The sequence below is a fragment of the Haemaphysalis longicornis genome, unplaced genomic scaffold (genome assembly GCF_048455015.1).
Source record: "Haemaphysalis longicornis isolate Haplotype H1 unplaced genomic scaffold, Haemaphysalis longicornis Haplotype H1 scaffold_6, whole genome shotgun sequence".
Taxonomy (NCBI): Eukaryota; Metazoa; Arthropoda; class Arachnida; order Ixodida; family Ixodidae; genus Haemaphysalis; species Haemaphysalis longicornis.
In genome coordinates, this window is record NW_027526407.1 from 52,310,120 (window position 1) to 52,332,858 (window position 22,739).

General features: G+C 47.3%; 1 protein-coding gene across 1 annotated transcript in view; it reads right to left on the reverse strand.

The window, feature by feature from the left end:
- Positions 1 to 7,962: 7,962 nt before the first annotated feature.
- The window catches only part of LOC144141561 (transmembrane protein 62-like), a 56,808-nt gene continuing 42,031 nt past the window's right edge, over positions 7,963 to 22,739 (reverse strand). Inside the window, exons 12-14 of the mRNA XM_077673105.1 lie at positions 16,411 to 16,536; positions 10,648 to 10,766; positions 7,963 to 8,422 (exon numbers count right to left, since the gene is read on the reverse strand). Of these exons, the coding sequence (XP_077529231.1) occupies positions 8,009 to 8,422; positions 10,648 to 10,766; positions 16,411 to 16,536 (659 nt within the window). The 3' untranslated portion in view covers positions 7,963 to 8,008. The remainder of the gene's footprint in view (positions 8,423 to 10,647; positions 10,767 to 16,410; positions 16,537 to 22,739) is intronic.

Here is a 22,739-nt window from a genome sequence, read left to right on the forward strand (position 1 = left end):
GGTTGTGGGAAGGTTACCAATCTGGTTTCCCGGGAAATTTAAGGTGCTAAAAAATCTGCCAATTATAATAAAATGAATTGCTGGTGGCCTTGAAGTTTTACCGTTTTACGATACCTTCCCGCCGTAATTAACGCGGTTGTCTGGATGACTTCTACGACTTGCCCGAAGAGCGCTATCCATGCCAGAGAGTCAGCAGCTTCGTTCAAAGAAATCCCCGTATGCCCAGGACCCCAAAGAAGATTAATCTCAGTCAGATGAGGTGGCACAAGAGATATAACTGTCCGTTGGAGAGGGGAATCTTTAGGATCAGTTAGGGCAGAGCAGACTGAAAGAGAATCTGTGATTACAACCGGAGAAAAAATCGATGCACCTAACTTCGCTAGTGCCGAAATGATCGCCAAAAATTTAGCATAAAATGTGGGGCTGAAATCAACTAAACGAAGGGAGACGGACCAGTTAAGGGAGGGAGAACATATACCTATTCCTGACTTTTCTTCGTACTATACTCGGTGACAACTTAAGAACGGCACCGGAAGTGGCCGTTGTGCCTTATCACCGTAGCCGGATGTTTCTCCGCGCGGCGCAAGTAGGGCGTTACTGGGAATATTTTGAACATGGCGTGAGCCGTTCCCGTGATTTTTTTTTTACTTAATATGCTTATAAACGACTCCAGTGACGACAAACAAACTGCGTGAGGCAAGGCAGACGATATCACGCATTCATAGCAAACCCGTTTCAAAACGCGCGCCCACTGACGTCACGGGTGCGGCGCTTTGGCGGAGTGATACACTACATGAGGTGGTGCCGTTCTTGAGTTGTAACCGAGTATAGTGAGACATATGAGGCAATAATGGCAGCAGGCTGAATGGAGGCCAAATGATCTTTGAGGAGCCTATTGAGTAAAGTAGAAGGCAATATTTTGGCGTTTTGGGGGACGATGTTGCGGAAGTTCATTTCGAGGGGAGTACTTCTATCAATAAGAGGAGTAATCCTATTGGCCACCACTTCGTCGTCGGCAATCACAGCTGCCCATCAAGCGGTACACATATCACGCAGCAACTTTTCGGCTGTTCGGCGCCGTGAAGCTGCTCTGTTAGGCGTATAATGTGCGATGAACCACAGTAATAGTGAGCGAAACCGCCAGATAGACGGAACTGTTAAAGAAAAAAAAAGACTCCCACCCTCTGGCCTGCCATCGTCATCATGATGAGATTGTTTGATTTAAGCCACGGTCGCGGTGCGTCATGTCAGCTCATTCCTTCACCAATATTGTGGTTTAAAAAAACAGGGAACCAGGCACTTCGTTTGGTGAACCACAGCAAGCGTATTTTTTAGAGCAAAGCTTTCAGCCTCGCACTACTGATGCCTGTGCGTGAACACGCGAAGCAGGAAAACCAGCTTTCTCTGACGATGATGGTGAGCGTGAGTGAAGTGTAAAAAATCAAAACGCTTTCCTGCGAAGCTTAGCAACATCTCTGTTAAGCCCCCTCCGCTATATAAAAGGTCGACGTGCAGCAGAGACAGGAGGTTTTCCAGGCGTGCGAAGGGACTTATATAGGCCTAACGTCATGTTCTGTGGAGAACGTCGACAGACGTTACCCACAGCTTCATGTATCACAAGAATGACGTTGCTCTGCATGACGTAAGGCTGTTGGTCGCTGCAGATTAGGCCTAACGCCACATTTTGAGGTTCAGGATGCTAGGAATAATGTCACATTTGGCGGTTTGACTCCTTGAACTGGCCCCTACTGGAAAAACAAATACTCTACGCCAAGCACTGAGGTACCGATTTCCGCCGCAGACCCCACACCCAAACGTTAGTTCTACACGCACCCGGGAGTTGCTGAGGTTATTCTAGACAAGTGGTGCACACCTCCAGAGTAGCTGCAGATACTCGCAGTGTGGTAATTGCCAACCCATGAATCCATCACGAGGAAGATTCGCTTTTAAACATCGTCGTGGTTTGACTAAAGCGTTCATGATTTTTCCCTTTGACGTCCTTTCGCCTCTACAAAGTGAAAAATTTACAGGGTCTCTTATGTTATCTTTGATACCACTTGAATGGCGGTCGGTAGGTTGCTTGGTTGGTGCTGGTGGAGGAATGGCTAGCGGCACCCGATGAATTAAAAACGCAGTGCCTAGAGTTCCGTACGATGGCGCTACAGCTCAGTACTGCAGGCATGGCTACAGTGCCGTCCGATGACTTTCTAATATTTAGGACTAGGCCAGCACCACCGTGGGCTCCTTTTGTTGTGGTGTAGGAGTTCCGTCATAGCTCGTTGTAGCCAAAGATGGTGCTTCGAGACCAGCTATTGCCAGGGTTGTTTATTAATCTTTAAATTGAATTAAAATTTTGATTCCGTTGTTTTGGGCTTGCGTTGTGTAGGCTTAGGCTAGTTTTTGGCGTTTGAAATGTTCGTAAGGTCGTGTTATGCTATGTTAGGTTAGGTTACCTGATACTTTACGCTAGACAGACAGGCCGAGAGACAGACAGGCAGACAGACCGACAGACAGACAGACAGACAGAACTTTATTTAGGTCAAGAAAATCCGTTTGCACTCTTAGTGACTGCGTCCTGCGTCATGCAAAGCACCGTCCTGGCCTGCCTGCAGTGGATAGCTGACCAGCGTGGCGTTTTCCCGGAGCAGCAGAGTGGCTTCAGGAGGAACCGCTGCACTGCTGACGCGCTGGGGGACGTCGTGTCCGAGCTGGAGCAGGTGCGCCACGACAAAGAGATGGCCTACCTCATCTTCCTTGACAGCAGCTCGGCATTCGACTCTGTCCCCCACACCACCATCCCGGCATCCTTCCTTCCCTCCCCCTTCCCCTGCGGCTTCGGGCCATCCTTTCTTAATAATTTTCTTCCTTCCTACCTTCCACCATCCTGGAATCTTTGGATGGCATGGGCGTTGTGGGGCACCTGAGGAGCTATGTACAGGTGTTTCTGGCTGGCCGGACCCTTCGGGCAAAGGTCGGCCGGGCGACCAGTAGCCCACGAGACGTCCGCTCTGGGGTGCCCCAGGGGAGCGTGTAGAGCGGTCGCTGGCAGCGAAGCTTCACCTGGTGGAGTCCCGCGGTTGTGACCTGCGGCTCCACTGGTTGCCATCTCATGTAGGAATCATCGGCAATGAGGTGGCTGACGCCCTGACCAGAGGTGCTGCTCGCCAGGATGGGGTTCCTGCCCCCAGCGACCTGAGGCCCTTCGACGCCGCACAACCCGTCCTGGCGCAGGAGGTGGAAACGATGCAGCCGGGCCCCAGAGTCATCAGCGGCCAAGCTCCACAGGTCCTGGCTGGCCGCATCAGCAGGGAAGCTGGCTCCATACTCCTCCGCATGCGGCTCGATTGCTGCAACGTGGCAGCCCGCTTGCACCGACAAGGCCGCCGGTCGTCGCCCACATGTGCTGACTGCTCAGAACCCGAGACACTGGAGCAGCTTCTCTGCTCCTGCCTCCAGCACGTTGCCCCGCGAGCAGAGCTTCGGGCCGCACTACAACGTCTCGGGCTGCCCAGCCACACCATGATGGACCTGCTTTTCCCGACGGGCCCCAACTCCATCCAGCGGGAAGCATTCCGACTTCTCCTGGCCTTCTTCGAGGAGGCGAACCTCTCAACACGGTTGTAGTCCAACACTTGCCAGCCAGCCTTACGCACTCCTTATCTGATTCTTTATCTCTCTCCCTCTTTCTCTGTCACATATCCCCTTTCATTCCCCTTCTTTCCTTCCCCCGGACTGGGTTGTGTGCTGGTGAACTCCAAATGAGTTCAAAATATTCCCAGTCCACTTCTTTCCCACTTTCTGTATCAATAAAGCACTCACACTCGTCGAGCGTGCTACGCTGCCGCGGCGGGTGATTTCACGTGCGCAGTTGCGGACCATCTTGTTGGCGTTGGGGATTTCCCGTCTATTTCGTGTCCCACGTTGAAAGGGAACCATGCAATGTAGTGATAGTCGTCCTCGCTTCTATTGTGAAGGATTCGCGCTGCTTCCTTGGCTATCGTTCCTTTGGAGAACGCACGGACTGCTGCCCTTGAATCCCGGTAGATGTTCGGTCTCGGCGGGTCGGCCATAGCCAGCTGGCAATCGCCACTCGTTTTGCGATCGTGGGTTTGCGGGCAACTACGTATATTGTGTTCATAAGTTTGCCAGCTGGGTCGGTTACGACCGTCACGTGTCTGTTGCAGCGGCCGTATCGTCCTGCGTCCACGAACGTCGACGTTCGCCGCCCCTCTAATGCAATTCTCAGTCGCGCAAAGCATTAGACGCTGTTAAGCACGTTAGGAAAATCAATATAGTGCCACACACGGCACACACTAAACTTTTTTACACCCTTTTAGGCCGAAATGGGTTTAAAAATCTTGTCCCATGGCTAACACCCTTAAAAGGTGTTTTGGCAAAAAAAGGGTGTACGGATGAAAAAAGGGCGTTGATCTCAACACCCTTAAAGGGTGTTGAGGATGCTCAACACCCTAAAAAAAGGGTGTTGAGCATCCGGCAAGCGCAGTGGCAATGTGAATCGGCGACGCGCGCAGCATTCAACACAAGCAGCCAATACGCACAAGTTACAGTTGGCACACAAAGGAATTCAGCAAGAAAACCAACGGGATGCAAGCGGTACAGGGAGACCATACTTACTTAGTAGTACGTGTGCTGTTCTTGACTTTATATCCAGCAGAGGAAAAAATCCCAATCGAATCGGTGGGCTTGTCGCAAAAAACAGATATTTTAGCGCTAATTTTCGAAGTATGGATATTACTATGAGACTACACAAATCAACACTCAGATTTCCAAAAGCTTTTTAATTACGACGTGGTTTTTGTGTTTCATAACATATAGAATTTTGTTAAATAACAAACAAATCTTCTCCGCCACATCAACACCCTTCAAAAAGGGTGTTCACTATTTCAACACCCTTTTTCCCAGAAGGGCGTAAAGCTACAAATTAGGGTGTTCGAAACTAAGAAAAAGGGCGTAAAGAAACAGGGTGTAAGAAAAAGGGTGTAAGAAAAGCCCGCCAACTAAGAAAAAATGTGAAGAGACCTCCAACTTTGGAGGCCTTTTGTACCTGTTTACATGGATGGACTGAACATTTTCTATAAGCGGTGGGTGTTTTGTACCTCACCATGTTTAAAGCAATATGAACTGGCATAGTGTATTACCAGTGGAGCTCTTTGAGCTTGAGCTATTTTCTGGGGCGTTAGCAAAAAATACAAAGAAAAAGAACTGCTGCACCCGTAAATGGTGCAGGTATTATATATGGTATTATAACAGTGAAGCCGCGGCTTTCGAGCTTGTTAGAGTGTGAGGACAAGGGGCGCATGTGTATGCGCACCTCTTACTATACCATTTCAAAGGTACTAGTTTTTTTTTTGGATTCTAAAAGGCAAAAAAATTGGCGAAGCTTGCAGTAGTGGTGCAAAGCTGGAGAAACAGCATAGCTGGGGGCCGACCTAGCTTGTTTCCCCTTGGATCCCCTGGCAGTGGGGGGGGGGGGGGGGGCAGGGGGCAGACTGGAACAGCCTTGTAAAATCCGGTTAAACTTGGCCTCACCCCTCAGCGGTCATCCTAGCTTATCAAGAACATTGCAAAGCTTAGAAAAAGCAAACATAACAAAACTTAGCAACACCGGAAGAAACTAGGTCGACTCCAAGCTTCGCTGTTGTTTCTTTGCAACTGAACACCTATTTCACACTGTTTCAACACCCTTCAGAAAGCCAAACGTGTTGCAGTCGGTAAACACCCTTTTCGCCGCACGACTATAGTCTTTTTTAATTTTGAAGGTTCAAGTTTGTGTTTCACGTGCCAAAGCTAAACTTGGGGAATGAGGTGCACCGCATATGGAAACGAACGATCATTGCATACTAGCAATTATTTTTTTTGCGTTTGAAAACTTCTTGCGAGTAGAGGAGTATATGAGGGGATGTCGTGTTCTTTACAGTGCTATTATTCATCCAAGCATGGCCTTACTAAATGAAGAGCTGAACACCTTTTCCACACCCTTTCAACACCCTAAACACCCTAAGAAAAACCAAGGGTGTTGAAGTTGATCAACACCCTTTTTTTTACACAAAGAGGGTGTAGAGCTAGGAAAAGGGTGTTGAGATTCAAGAAAAAGGGTGCAAAGGCCTCCCAACACCCTTTTTTCACCCTTGCTACACCCTTTTTTGGCTAAAAGGGTGTAAAAGAGTTTAGTGTGCATATTTATGGAATGTCGTTATAGTAGAGTTCTTATAGTGCCGTAAGATAGCACTCTAGACATAGCCTTGCTACAATGGAATTTTTTGCTGTACACGCTGTTCTCTGCCCTTAGGGTCTAGAGACTTTCCCTTCTATAACCGTAAGCTGTTCGTTACCATCATCATCGCCAAAATTTTTTGCCTCGTGTTTAGGCGCCATCAAAAGATGCATCCATTCGGGTTTACGCGAGCGCATACCGCAACTACTAACCATAAGTGTATATACTATATGCATCAGACGGTTGCAAAGTTCTCAGCAAAATCCTCAGCAACATTTTTCTTTCACGTATTGATCGGGACGTGGAACTAGCCCTGAGAAAAGATGCTGTTTTAAAGGTTGTTAAGTACATCGACGATTTTCTTATAGTTTTGAAAAAACAATATTTGCCTACGAAGGACTCTTCAATAGACAGCGTTTTGTCAACGCTCCGACGAGTGGGCAAAGGCCTATCCTTTACCCACGAACTCCCTAACCAAGACCACTTACAGTTTTTAGATATTAGTATCACTTTCTCGCACAACCATGTCCGCTGGTCTTACCAGCCTAGAGCCCGAAAAGAGTTTTTACCTAATGATTCAGCTCATTCAAAGACACTCAAGAGGGCAATAGCGGCGTCATGCTTACAGTCATCCCTCCTGAAATCTTGCATCCATTCCGCAGACATAAGCTTCAGAGCACAGGTTACTCGGCTTGAAAAAGCTGGATTCCCTTGTACGGTACTAGTCGCAGTTGTTGAAACCCTCCTCCAGAAGCTTAAGGGCAGAACTGACCTCAGAACCGAGCCAGTGACGAAAGAAAAAATGGCGGCCGTGGTGCCTTATATCCACAAGGTGGCTCATAATTTGAAAAAAGTCGCCACCCGGCACAACGTACCCGTTGTGTTTTCTGCCCCCAAAATGCTTGCGCAACTATGTCCACGAACTTGCGCCCGAGGCACAAGAAACAGGCTTGCCAAAAGCGGCATGCTAATCATTACGTGGACTGCGCATTTGGAGTGGTCTACCGCATTCCTCTGACATGCGGCAAGGAGTACATCGGTCAGACGGGAAGATGCGTAAATGACCGTGCAAGGGAACATTATCTTTCACTAACAAACGCAAAGGGGGCACAAGTGCCTACCCACTGTAGTGAGTGTAGTGACAGCAAATGCACCCCATTATTTCAGGAGATTAAGATTGTAGGCAGAGCCGTGATAAGACAGCGCGAGAATTAATGGAGGCTTATCATATCAGGAAAATGGGTGGCAAGTGTGTTAGCAACACTTCGGTATGTTTGCATGGCAAAGAGCAAGCATTTTTGGATCCTTTCAAAACGTGATAATGGGCTCCGTCGACTCTTATATTTCGATGCTTCCGGTAAAATAAACACAGTTGTAAGTGAGCGCTAGTCCCGTCTGGTCTTTCTGTGTCTTTGTCAAATTTTCGCGCTCAAATTTCCCCTTGAAAACATGAACCAACTAGCCCAACAACAAGTTCTATTAAGTTATCATAGAGTTGTAACGTTCTAAAGTTGTAAGCTCATTTTATTGCCAATGTGACTAGCTATAAGAACTTTAATTGACATAAATGACAGAAGGTAGTCGTACTAAATTTCTAGTTAAACAGACACTAAGCTGAAAATCAAAACGAAAAACTCGTTGTTTTATTGTAACCATTAGTTTCGTTATATTATAACTCGTTTTGAAATTAGTGGGCCTCAAACAAATGGCCAGAGTCGCCTCGAGAAGTTTCTAGCCCAACTAACAAAATTATAAAAAAATTATTTATCATGACTAGTCAAGATATTGGGGCGGGGGAGCTGGTAGCCGCGAAGGAACTAGCGACGGGGACGCCAGTCCTCTCGAGGCGGCTTTGCCGTTGGCTTGGATTGGCATGTCGCCACGTTCCCCGGTGGTGACGCTGGCGAACAGTTCGTATGTCTCCAGGAGGTGAAAGGACAGCGCCCGTGCTCGCTGCCAGCAGACGATAGAGACCACCGGCGTCCCGACGGTCAAGAAACCGAGCAGAATAACCATATGACCGAATGCCAAGTAGAAGAAGGCTGCCCACGCGCTCTGGAGGGACAGAGTGACCGCCAGGGGCACCATGCCCGTCCTCGGCTTGGCAGCGCCAACAAGCAGCGCCTGACGCTGCCGCCACAGTGTGAAGGTCACGCAAAAGACTAGCGTATGGTGACACAGCAACATCTGCAGAAAAATAGAAGAGAAAAAAAGAAGAAACATCCCCCTCGCGAGGGGCGCGATCAAATGCAGAGCATTTCTGCGGGGGGGCGCGCCTGCAAGTCGTATGGATTACGTATTCGTTGTTGCTGTTGTAATTGTTGTCTTCCAGCGTATACATTGTCGATGAAGTCGATGGTGAAACGTGCCGTGAACCCCCTGCCGCGGCTATGACGCAACGTGGAGCGGCTATGACGCAACGTGGCGCGGCTATGACGCAACACAATCCAACACAATCCACTTTAATCCAATCCAATCCAAATGTAAGCCAAGCCAATCCAATCGAATCCAATACAATGCCCCTCGCGAGAGAGTGTTATAGCGCCGAAATCGCCACCACGCGAACGCGTGATGCTGACGTCACGATCACGCCACAGATGTTAGCGACCGCAGCGCGCGCGAACGACATATGTGGTTTAAGCGCGAACCGACCGCGGCGAGAGAGCGCGATGCGAGCGCCCCACCTGTTCTTGCGCGCGAACCTAACGCGGCGAGAGAGGGTGTTGCGCACGTCCCCACCTGTTGTGCGCCCGAACCGAACGCGGCGAGAGAGGGCGTTGCGAGCGGAGAGAAGGCGAGGAGGACGCGGGGGAGAGGGCGCACCTCTGGCCGACGGTTGAATGAGTCAAGGATATAAGGCACGTTCGTAACCTTCCGTTCTGTGTCGGCTTTGTGGCTCAGTTGGTAGAGTACCGTGCACCTTGCGTTCCGCCCGCAGAGTCGTAGGATCGAAACCTGGCGCCGGCAAGTATTTATATAGTGTAGGGGGAGCGATGCGGACGCGGACTACGGACGCCAACGCGGGTGACATCGTGAGTTACTGAAATGCTCTGCATTTAAAAGATTCCTTTCCAAGTCCACCAGACACCATGGAGATGTGAGCACGTGTATATAGGGCAAACTGGAAGGTGCCTTAATACAAGATAAGGGAACATGAGTCGAGCTTGAAAGGAAGCCCTTTCACGCACTTAGCCACGCATAGTAAAGACTGTGGCTGCTCACCTCTGTTCTGAAAACACAGTTGTTTAGTTTACACATCACAATCAAACTTCCAGAGATATTGTGGTGGCTTTTATATCTCTAAATACAAAAACAAGTGTGTAAGTCAGCTCTCTGTGGCATTACTGGACAAAGAAATATCCGTGCTATTTTGTATGTAATGTCCGAAGCCGACACGTGTTAGCTGTGTGTGCTGTGTGCGCTCTAAAAACTTTTTTGCGATTATGATGCCCAGTTTTGTAGGTATGTAGGCCTTCGTTTCAATCAATAAAATTTCATTTGTTAGAGTGCGCTCGTCTTCGTCGTTTTCTTCTTTTTCCTTGTTTGTTTTTTCGAAATCGGTGCCATGGCAAGTTACTTCAAAGGGTAATGAATTATCATCATCATCAACAACAAGAACAACAGGCTAGTTAGGGCCACTGCAGGTCGAAGGCCTCTCCCATTGACCTCCAACCTCTCCTGCCGGCGCTGCTCGAGCCCTGCTTCCCCTCCAAATTTCCTTATTTCATAACTCCAGCGTTTTATTGGCCTTCCGTTTCTTCTAGGCCCGTCACTTGGTATCCATGGCAACGCAATGGAAGATTTTTGTTCAGAGTCAGACGATTCCTCCACATCTGTTTGCTTGCTGCCCACCCGGTTGCTTACAAGTGGGGCAGCCTTTTTGTGAGCAGACGACCCATTACCGCTCTCATACAAGAGCCGTTGCTTAAAATCCACGAAATTGCTTGGAGCGACTGTGGTTACATTTGGTAAAAAAACATTTTTTTTCAGGGCTCACTGAGTGCCGGCATTGTAATTTCAGGGCGAAAGTGGCGGGTGACATTCTGCGCAACCGTACAAGTGCTTACGGGGAGAGAGATCTCCGCTAATCAGTCTCACTGAAGGGGCTTTTATCAACATCAGTATAACTTCAGTGCACACAAAATGTTGTGTTCATATTGGAAGCGGGCTAAGCAGACAGGTTTAGTCGACACTCTCACAGGTTCGCTACCGAAATCAGGTTATGAATGAACGGACAATGACTGATCTTGCATCTAGAACAACGAAAGCATTTTAAAGATTTTATTTCCCGTGCAGAAATTGCCACTGGTGCCCAGACTAAACTGCAAGAGATCGCCATGCGCACGTACGTGCGCAAGCTAACGGATGGAGCAAACCACGAGCCGTGAAGAGCCCCTGATGGGCACACTTACGTAGATGATGGCATAGAAGTAGGAACCCCCAGGTGGTAAGTACATCCATTCGATAAAGGTTCCCCACACAAAGCAGACGCCTATGTGGCCATCGAAGAGCTCAGCCACAAACCAGGGCCCTGATGAAAACAAAGACAGCCAAGGCAAAAATTGCAGTGAACACGCAGCCAAAGATATTACGTACATGTGCACATACGCATGAGATATCAGCGGCGTGTATATATATATATCCTCTTTCTTCCTTATCTCTTTCTGCCACCTTTATTTCTTTCTCCCCCCCCCCCCCTTCTTCTGTTAATTCCTATGAGGAGGGGTGCCAATTTACCTCCTTCCTAGACGTCCTTTTGCATTTTTCTTTTCTCTTTGTTTTGTGCCACGTGCCAACAATTACTTCTAAGCAGGGCGCATTGTAGCGCACCTTTTCTTCCAAAAAAGAGGAGTGCATTCTCTCTCATGTGTATGTCTTCCGTTTTTTCTTGTTTTGCTGAATGATGACATATGATTTTTTAAAGAGGGCGCACTGTAGTGCAACTTCCTCTCTCTACACGCACCTATAAAAGCGTGCTGCAGTGTACTGTAAATATTACTCCATTGAAGACTCGACCTCCAGTCGCAATGTTAGTAAACATGTTTGTTTTTGTTTTTTGAGACGTGCGTGGGACTCTACATTTTTACATTTTGATATTTCTTGTGGACCATTGGAAACGTTTTTTTCTTCAACCGTATATATATATATATATATATATATATATATATATATATATATATATATATATATATATATATATATATATATATATATATATATACACAAATAGACGTTTTCGACCACGGTGAAAAAAGGACGGATTTAATAACGTTTCGGCCGAGGGACCGACCTTCTTCAGATTACAGTGGTGGCATTTGTCGTACAGCTTATATATGTTTCAAAACTACAAATTATCAGAACAACGTAAAAGCAATAACAGCAGTTGAATGAGGAGAAGGAAATAAGAAAGAAGAGCATTTCAGGATTTTTTTCCCTTTCCTGATTCAACTGCTGTCATTGCTTTTGCGTAGTGCTGATAATTTGGAGTTTTAAATATGTAAGCTGTACGACAAATGCCACCACTGTAATCTGAAGAAGGCCGGTCTCTCGGTCGAAACATCCGTCCTTTTTTCACCGTGGTCCAAAACGTCTTTTTGTATTCTTCTCCAATATATATATATATATATATATATATATATATATATATATATATATATATATATATATATATATAGTAAGTAAATGAGGGGCTCGTTGAGGAAATACAGAAACATAGGTCGGCAGTCTACAACGCCAAAGGAGGCATAGGGGTGTGGTTAGGCTCCATTTTTTACTATCGTTAATGAAGTTAAGATTTTTTTTTAATAGACGGAAGAAAGAAAGAAAGGGAAACACGCGCCCAGAGTGGGGACCGAACCCATCGAAAGGCGTGGGTTCGGTCCCCACTCTGGGCGCGTGTTTCCCTTTCTTTCTTTCTTCCGTCTATTAAAAAAAATCTTAACTTCATTAACGATAGTAAAAAATGGAGCCTAACCACACCCCTATGCCTCCTTTGGCGTTGTAGACTGCCGACCTATGTTTCTGTATATGTATATATATATATATATAAGGTGAAGACACGGCGCAGCCGATCTGTGGCGCGTCCTATGTGTCAGAATGTGTTCTGACCGGCTGTGTTCTGATAACGAAGCCGACGGCGCTACGTGCCTCTACAGTGAATTTAGACAGCTGTCAGCATTCCCACGCGCCATTCCGAAATGACACAATGGCACACGAGTTCGTAAGTCCTGACGACGATGTGCAGGCTGTGGCGGACATCACCGTTGCCGAAGGCAACCCTGCTAGAGCGACCCTGACAACGTTCCCAACAGCCTTCTGCAGACGAGCTTGCGTCGGTGTTTAGATTCGCCACTGTTGTGGCGCAGAGTACAACACCGGATTTTCTTATTTGGAGGGCGTTCGTAACCTTGAAGACAGTTGTAAACTTTATGACATAGAAGAGTAAGCAAGCGAGTCTCAGACTTTTTTTCATGTTAAATAGAGTGCGGTGCTCGTCTCGCAGTGGTTCGAATTTTTCCAGCTGTGAAGAACAAATCGGTAGGCTACCGCTAGTCGAAATCCGGGAAAGCTATCACTGATGTGCAGACTTATCAGATGATCTTCAGACGGGCATGTTTTATATTTGGAGTAATTCATACATCGAACTATTTCACGATCCCCTTCCGTGTTCGACTATAGAGAGTTTTAGCTACGTTACCGTTTACCGTGCTTGCGGGAGTCGGCTGCGCATGCGCAAGAGTTAACGCGAACGTTACCTTACCGGCACAGGCTTTACCGTCGCCAGAGAGCTTCCAGAGCAGACCAAGTGTAGTAGTGTACCCTCGTATTGATCACAGCAAATGCAGGGCGCTCGGCGCTTTATGCTTGGTACAGTCGATAAAAGTAATTTTACGTGACGCTGTTTATTACGTTTTTCTTGTTAAATGATGCTCAGGAGAAAGACAACCAACCCTTTTTCTCAGATGGGCGAGCAAAATGGCCGCCCCTACTCGTGCTAAGCCTTGCCCGCCTCAAATAGATCAGATACGTTTCTGAGCTCGCAAAGGGCTTTAGGCCTCCAGAATTGTACTGGGCAAGGTAGTGTAGGTTACTGAGTCATTACTACAACATATTTTACTCATTTCTTGCCTAACTATTAAGCGTGGGGGCAACTTTTATTTTACCTTGATTCCAACTCTACTTGGTAGATGGCGCCACCGGCGTTTTTCTTTTTAAAGCTCTACAGCTGATGGCTACGGTGCCCTCAAAACAACTACAGTTATTGTGAACGGTTCACCCGAAAAGTGAAATGTTCTAGCTACCTGAAACGAAAGCGTTTAGATATGAGGAACAAAATTATGCGTGATTTGCTTTGAGACTAATTCAGCAGATGCCGCTACCTGCGCCACGGCGGCCGGGATATGCAAACCGCAAACGGTGCGCTAAAACGTTTTATACCGTTTTCAGCGGTATACGGAAACTCCAGCTTCCGGTAACACGGTAAACGGTAATGCAAACACGGTAAAGATATGCTAAAACTCTCTTGTAATTCCACTTCTATGGCCGTAGATGAAGCCACCATGATGTGTGCACCACTTACACGGCTGCAAATCACGCTGGGACTGTTCTGACTCGTCATGACATTTCCAGGGGGCAACAGCTGGTCTGTAATATCGTCACTACATAAGCTACGCTTAATAGTACCGCCACTTCGTGCGCCCGGAAGCGTCTGGGGGCCATTTTGATTCTGTCTTGCCGTGTTGCCATCTCTCCTAACGAAACCACCACCGGTTGTGACGGGCAGAGTGTGACCGGCCGCTTTCTAGCGTCCGCGTAGCAGAGAGAGAGAGAGAGAGAGAGAGGCGCCCAGAAACAAAATGGCTGCGCCCATATGTAAACAAATATAACGTGGTGCCGACCAACCAATGAAAATTCTGGCAGAACATAACAATGAGAGAAAAGAGTGCCGATACTCTAACAGCCTTTATTTAGTGACGCTAGCCTGTACGGAGAGCTCGCCGGGATAGCGCGTCTGCTCCCTTTGAGTGTGAGAAATTCGCAGGGGCAGGTACAAAGGAATTTATTCGACGCCACAAGCTCGACGGCCGTTCCGCATCCCTCGGCAGTAGCTCACTCAATGAACACACAGCTTCCTGCCCGAGAACTGGATGTTTGTCTGCGTTTGTGGCAATCGTGCCGTGGCAAGAGGGTGGCTTCGCGCGGTGACCGTCCACGGAGTCCTTATTACCCTCCCCTCCTCTTCGGTGCGCTTTCTCCCCTCTCCCTGCGCTAGTTAGCGCGTGTAAGGAACAGGCTTTTGGTTTCTAAGCTGTGGAAGCTGTTGCGCCAATGACTGTGAGTGACAGCCGTCCGTGCGAATTTGGGCTGAGCCAGGCAGTTCGCGGAAAGGCTTTGGGTGTTGTCCGTTCAAGCTAGAATTGAGATTTATGACCCCTAAAGTGACCATGAAGACAAAACACAAGTTTGTTTTATTCAAAAGATTTCGTGTTTTATAGTGCCCCCAGCGCTTGTCCGGATGCAAACGACGTTTTATTCACAGAGAAATTAATCAATGTAAGTTAAAATATTGGTTTTCACCCTAAATCGTGTGTTGACGTGGTCTGCAATGACATCGAAGAAGCCGACCGCTGTGCAGCCGATTGGGAAGCCTTGTTTACCGTTAGTGAACCTAGATGGCACCACCATACCGCGGCAAGCCGTTTTCTGCCTTTAGTTTGTTTTTGACCGTATTTAAGCTTGGCTTGTTTTTGTTATGCGAGGAAATAATCATTTCGTGAAACATAGTGCTCGTTCGACAAATGGTCACGTAAGACCCCGTTGCTTGCCTCAATCGGTCAGTGTCGTCTGAGACAACCCCAAAGCCCCGAACTCCTGTAGAACTAGACCATGCAGAGTGCGCGCAGTACCAACATCAGTACGCATCGGTACTTCTGAGTTTACGTGTGATTTCGTAACTTCCCCTGTTTGTCCACCATTCTTACTGCTTTAAAAAGAATTGTCCTAAATTTAAGCGAAAATAGCTCGTTCGGGAAACTTATAAGCTCTGCCTAATTTGCGTTTGCTTTTGCCGGCCTCCGCCAATCGCAGAGCTGGCTGGTATATCATAGGTACGGGTGTGGGAAATGAGCTAGTGGGTCGCATGGCCATTTCCTTTTTTCCTAATTATATAGCTTATTTGAGCGAGGTCTACATTAAAAGTGGTGGCAGTTTGATTCTAACGAGGCAATCTTTCGAATGAACCAAACTTGCATTTTGTCTTCAAGGCCCCTTCAAGCTAGGTGTAGATCTGGGCCTTCAGGATAGCGTGGGACGTTACGGGTGCGTCTGTGTGCCGGGAAACTGCGGTGAGCAGAATGCCTGCCATTGTCGCTCAGGTGATTGGTGTACACTTGGAGCATAGAAAAGTTAGACGGAGTTTGAGGTGCTCATGTGGAGTTGGAATCTTGGGGTTGCAATCTTGCTGCTGTTTTAAGCTAGTCTAATGTAAATAGCCGTACATAAAGTCCTTGCTTCTGATCGTATCAACCTAGTCTCGAATTCGTCACTTGGGCCACTATACTCGATAACCTCAATCACCTTCGCTCTGCTGAGTCTTCTAAATCAACCGGAACCCGACGATTCGGTTCCTCATCGACACTAGAGGTCGTAGAAACGAACAGAACAAACTTCACTGCCATCCTTACCAGCCATGCGTGTTGCATACTGCATGAAATCGAAGGCTCTTATAGAAAATGTTCCACATTGATAAATAAAAAAATAGCCGAACTGCTGCTTACTATAGAAATGCTCCACATTGATAAATCAAAAACCCGAACTGATGCTAACTATAGAAATGCTGCTCATTGACAAGTAAAAAAATACCAGAACTGCTGCTTTCTCTAGAAATGCCTCACATTGATAAATAAAAAAAGCCGAACTGATGATGACTATAGAAATGCTCCACATTGATAAAAGAATTTCCGAACTGCTGCTTACGAAGAGGTTTGCCCAAAAGTTCCAAAATTTACAAGCAAGCTGCGCTGAAGGGAAGAGATTTCTGGGCATGCACCCAGTGCATGCCAAAATGTGGCAGCTGCCAAATCAACTATAACTGCATTTGCCTCAGTGAAAGAGTTCACGGATTCGCCTTAAGAGGATTGGTTCGTGTTAGGAAGGAAAGGTTGGCGGGCAGTTACCGATAGACAGGTAGAGTGGAAGGCAGACCAGGGGCCAGAACACGGAATCCACCGAAGCCAGCAGGTGCAGTGGCCGACGCAGCCAGCCACACCACAGAAAGTCCGCGCTGAGGTCGGGAGGACCCACTGAACAAAGGGGACGCAAAGAGGGTGCAACGGAATTACAGCTCGCTCACGACTGAGCGAAGTGCACGCTGTGTCCTCACTACAGATCGTCGGTGTCGCGGAACCAAATTTTTGCAGAGAGAGAGATAGAGAGAGAGAGAGCGAAACTTTATTTAAAAAACCAGATTAGTGAGGGGGGTGGCGGAGGACCAAAGGTCTGCCGCGACCGCCAGAGCTCGGGAGGTGATTAGCACTTGGCTGGACGATCCTCGGAGCTGCCCAAGGCCTGCTCCCAGTGGGATGAGGAGGGGAGTGGGGAGTATGGGTCAGTAGGACATTCGCAAAGAGAGTGATACAGAGTATCCAGGTGACCGCACTTGGGGCAGTGGGGTGTGTGGAATTGAGGCGGATGCGTATGTATTAGTTGAGTACGATGAGGGAACGTGTGCGTTTGTAGTATACGCCACATGTGGGCAGCCTCGGGGGATAGGTGTGGGTGTGGGGGTGGCAGAGTACGGCGGAGGAGGCTGTAATGAAGTGTAATTTCCCTTAAACTGAGGAGATACTCGCAGGTCTCGTTTTCGGGAGGCCCGTGTATAGGTGTACGAGAAACAGCGGCCCGGGAAGTAAGAGCTCGAGCGTGTGCATTCGCTGCCTCGTTAGCACCTATGCCGGTGTGAGCCGGGGTCCACACCAGTTGCACTGGGTCGGTCGGGGGGCTTTGGAGAAGCATTTTGAGGGCTACGGGGGATATAAAGCCTTTCGTGAAGTTACGGATGGCCTGCTGCGAGTCTGATAGGACGGTGATTGGGATAGGACTCTGGGAGAGCGCAAGGGCGATGACCGCCTCCGCCGCCGTAGTTGCACATGAGGTGGAGATGGTGGCAGTGTGTGTCGGGACGTTGATGTCAGGCCCGGTAACCGCGAGGGCATAGGCCGGTTCGTGTGCGTATTTGGCTGCATCTACGTACAGGGTGTGTTTGGCAGGGGGGTGGAGTTTTGCATGATGACTTGCACGAGCCGCTCGGCGGTTCGCATGGAATATGGGGTGCATGTGACGGGGAAGCCGTTTGATGCGGATGAGAGCGCGGATGTTGCGTGGAATAGGTTGGGGGGTAGTGGATGTTGTGAGGGGTGTATGCCCTGTGATTTGGAGTATGTAATGGCCCGTAGGTGTGGTGGAGAGTCTGGCGAGTTGGGCTGTCCGGTGGGCCTCAAGAAGTTAAGGGATGGTGTTATAGATGCCTAGCGACGTAAGGAAATTGGCAGGAGCCCCGGAAGAAAGGAGCAAGGCCGCGCGATCTGCTTTAAGGAGCATGGCATCCAGGGCGTTTGTCTGAGTGTTTGTGATGTGCATGTAGGCGAGTTGGTAGAGTATGCGGCTGATCATAAAGCTGTGTAATAAACGTATTCGGTCCAGTTCTGTTAAGCCATGATGGCGGTTGGCAACTCGTTTTATGAGGTGGATAGTTTGGGCTGTGTATTTCTTTATGTACTTGAGTGTGGGGAGTGTAGATCTGTTGTGTGCGATAGTTAGACCCAAGATTCTTAGCTCGTGAGTGTGGGGGATGGGGTTGTCATTCGCAAATAGTCGTATTGATGGTTGGGGGGAAGGGTGGGCTTTTGGAGGTGTCATGATAAGTAGGGCATATTTGGTGGGCGGCCAAGAGGGGTGATGTGTGTGAGGACGTGGTCAAGTCCAGTTTGTAAGGTGTCTTCTATCTGGTTATCACTGCCACGTGGCACCCATGGGAAGATATATTCTGCGTAAATTGTGCTGCGAAGTGAGGGTATGTTGAGGAGCTGGTGAGCGAGTGGGATAAGAGTAATATTAAAAAGTAACGGTGAGAGAACTGCCCCTTGGGGAGACCCACGATAAGGCAATTGGAAAGGTGTGGATTGTATGGGGTCGAGATTGATAGCGGCTGCGCGTTGGTAAGGGAAGTTGTGAATATAGATATAGAATCGGGTTTCCAGTCCGAGGTTGCTGATGGCTGCGAGGATCCTCTCATGTGATAAGCGGTCAAAAGCCTTGTGCAGGTCAAGTGAGAGTGCCGCAGAGCTATCTTTGGCAGGTGGGTGTTTTATTTATTCGTGGTGGAATTGTAAAAGGGCATCCTGTGTGGAGAGGGCGGGGCGGAAGCCTAGCACATTGGGAGGATACAGGTTGTTACATTCTAGATAGTGGGAAATACGGTTGTATATGACGTGCTCTAGCAATTTTCCAATGCAGGAGGTCAAAGATATGGGGCGGAGGTTGCTTTCTGAGCGCGTAGTTGGTTGAGTAGTTGCGCGGATGGAACGTCCAGTGCGAGGAGCTTTGTTGGCTTCGTCCTCCATGACTATTTTGGTTTAGTAATTCCTGATTGAGAAGGAGCACCTCGATGTTATGATATGTTGGCCACAGCGTGTACACAACGTTTGTATATTCAACAAAGCTGGTCTTATTTGTCAGATGTAACAACTATGCTTCTTGTGATCTGTAGTAAAGTTTGCTACAACACCCCTTTTGTAGCGTCAGCTACACTGGCCGAGGTTGAGCAGTTTCGCGTGGCTCCTGGAGAGCCGTTCAGCGCATGCGCTAGGAGAAGTGACGACTCACCGCGCACAGCTGGAGCGCCGAAGCCGCCACCGCCACCGCGACTGGATTAGAATGGATTGAATTTGATTGGGAATCGTTTTAGCAGCAGTAATAATAAGCTAATTCTAGACAACCAGGAAACCTAAGAATAACCAACTGAACTTTAGCTCATGCTACGTACATCCTGGCATAGCCGAGCTAAGCCACTGCTATTTTTTTTCTCTCTCTTAATAAACTGGCGTCACACTGGAGAGGCAGTTCTTGTAGGTTGAACAAGCGGGCTTTCAGTGTAGGCGATGTTGTGGCGTCACTAAGGGAGGTCTACATACCCTCGGATATAGTGTATTGGCATTTTAGTGCGTAAGTCAGCACAAGCATGTGCGTGTTGTAATAGCCTGCATGATACCGTACTGGTTACATTTTTTTTTAATTTGTGTATGTCATGCAATATATCATGTGGGGTGTGTGTCTGCATTCACAAACGAAACTGTACGTGGAGTCAGGTATTTTTCAGGATTTCCTTTTTGATATGAGCACAAATATTTAATCATGTGGATAATGGTAAGCCACTGCTAATATTTTTTCGCCCATGCTAGATATATCACAGAGGCAATCTTCGATAAAAACGCTGCCAACTTCTTGATTAAAACGATTACTGCATGCGAGTCCTGAGCACAGGTGTACTTTTATTTTTTATTTGCCTATGACAGCGTAAGAAGAAAGGTATTGACTTTATTAAAGCAGAAAAATGGATAAGACTCTGGGCATGGGCGATGCTTTTTATTTTTTTATTTTTAGCGGTGACATATTATTTATAAACAGTTATAAGTTTTTCTGTGCTTGTTTGTTTGCCGTGAAACGCGAAACACTGATTGCAAGGCATCCTAGCATCGTGAACGTTCCGGATAGCAGCACCCATGTCTTTTTTTAAAAAAAGCGTGCTCGTGTTATTATTGGCTCGTTTGCTTCAATCTGGACAACAGCGCGAAAAAAGACGTGGACGAAGGGAATGGACCGGACGAGTGGTCGTCCTGTCCATTGCCTTCACCCACGTCTTTTTTCGTGCTGTTGTCCAGAATGACCCTACGCATATCAATTTGCCCAGCTTAAAACTCTGTTACGTTTGCTTTAGAATTACTGTGAACTACATGTAATTGAAGCTTATGTATAGTTCTTTCTTTTTTTCCACTGACAATTCGGCCAAGAAGAGCAAAGATGTCAGGTTTTGGCGAAACATTCATCCACGCTTATTTTTTTTTTTTTTTTGCTCCAGTAGTCCTTTACTGAGCCATGTGGCGCAGCTTAGCACAATGCGCGGAGTGCATGCAGTCTTGCCGTCTCTTACTGTCCAGGAACCTATGTGACCATACAGTGTTTCCTTATCAACTCCTAAATAAGGAACCATGTTTGCGTTGAGAAATGACTTAATAGTAGGCCCAAGCTGAACAGTCGTGCACGGTTAGATAACTTTAAAGCGCTCATTTTACATTTCAAGTGCAACACGATTTCCAAAATTGTGCTTTGAATTATTATGCTGAGGCGTGGCCTCCGCGATCGGCTGCCGGCGGCGCGCCGTTGCGGCGCGCCGCCGGTAGCCGATCGCGGAGGCCGTGGCTGAGGTCTCAAACAGACTTTATAAAAGAAAAAAAACCCGCATTCGTATTCGATTTTTTAAAATTTGATGAAATACTATTAAAAATCTTCTGATTAATTTACCTAGTGCAGCTGCTTTCTGACACTTTACGTTCAGCTGGGTGGGTTGTCCATTTTTAAACGTGGCAAAGCATCTTATACAGAAGAACAACATTTGTAAAGTTTCAAAATACTTCAGTTAGCATGTTTGGATGCGCAGTATCCGACGTGATTTATGCAGCCAGCGGCTGTATTTTATTACGCACGTGGAACGATTGATTGATTGATTGATTGATTGATTGATTTATTGATTGATTGATTGATTGATTGATTGATTGATTGATTGATTGATTGGTTGATTGATTGATTGATTGATTGATTGATTGATTGATTGATTGATTGATTGAGCGAGCGAGCGAGCGAGCGAGCGAGTGAGTGAGTGAGTGAGTGAGTGAGTGAGTGAGTGAGTGATTGATTGATTGATTGATTGATTGAGTGAGTGAGTGAGTGAGTGAGTGAGTGAGTGAGTGAGTGAGTGAGTGATTGATTGATTGATTGATTGATTGAGCGAGCGAGTGAGTGAGTGAGTGAGTGAGTGATTGATTGATTGATTGAGCGAGCGAGTGAGTGAGTGAGTGAGTGATTGAATGAGCGAGTGAGTGAGTGAGTGAGTGAGTGAGTGAGTGAGTGAGTGAGTGAGTGAGTGATTGATTGATTGAGCGAGTGAGTGAGTGAGTGAGTGATTGATTGATTGATTGATTGATTGAGCGAGTGAGTGAGTGAGTGAGTGATTGATTGATTGATTGATTGATTGATTGATTGATTGATTGATTGATTGATTGATTGATTGATTGAGCGAGTGAGCGAGCGAGTGAGTGAGTGAGTGAGTGAGTGAGTGAGTGAGTGAGTGAGTGAGTGAGTGAGTGAGCCAGTGAGTGAGTGTGGGGTTTAATGCACCATAGCTACACCTGGGCTATGAGGCGCGCTGTCATGCAGGGCTCTGGATTAATTTTCGACAACCTGCGGATTCTTAACACAAGTCGAAATATCGACACACGGGCGCTTTCGCTTTTCGTATTCATTGGGAAAACAGTTACTGGGATCGCACCCGGGTCCTTGCACCTAGCAGCACAACGCCTTAGCTATTGAGCCGCCGCGCCGCACGACCAAGCAAAAATTGTTTCCATCAAAGAAAAGAAGATATGAGCCTCGTTCTTTTTCAGGCATATATAATTGAGATTAATTACTTATTATGGTTTCTGAATTTGTATCCCCCAAAAAAGCGGCGCTCGTTGATCAGAAAACTAGCACATTCCTGTACCAACGTCCACGGAATTCTAACCAAGGACATTTGGTAAATAAAGCATAGCAGAAATAGCTATAAGTTGATTATATCTAAAGTACGTGTGTACCAAGCTAGGAGCTGAAATACCAGTTACGACTAAATTACGCCAATTAGATCTGCCCAAATAGCGTCCACCAGCAGAGTACTAGCCACAAGTAGAGTATGCATGTAACATACGTCCAAATAACGTTGAAAATGAAATAGCAGCAACGTGCTGCAACATTGCAACTTTTTGATAAAAAATTGAACTTACTGGGACGTCGGGCAGATATGCTGCAGGCACATAGACATTCGGATCTTTTTGGGACGACGCAGAGATATCAGTGGTTTCCTGATCAGCTTAAAAATTTCGTATCAGTACTCCTTAACTAAATAAATTTCCATCATCTTCCGCGAGGGGAACCCTGGGGTGATGCAAGGCATCTAACGGGGTTCAATTTGCGTTTTCGTTATGTTGGTTACCCGAATGTGGTTGAAGTGTAGCGAACCTTAAATGATGCTCAATCACACGTACATTTCCAATTACGCGGTAGCAGGCATGTTAGTGTCCATTTCAACTCATCGGAGCAGCAGTCGGAGCAGTAGCAGCAAGAGCGACTGACGGAGCGACTGAGGAGCGCGCTGCAGATACCGCGGTTATATAGCCGCTCTGCGAGACAGAGTGAT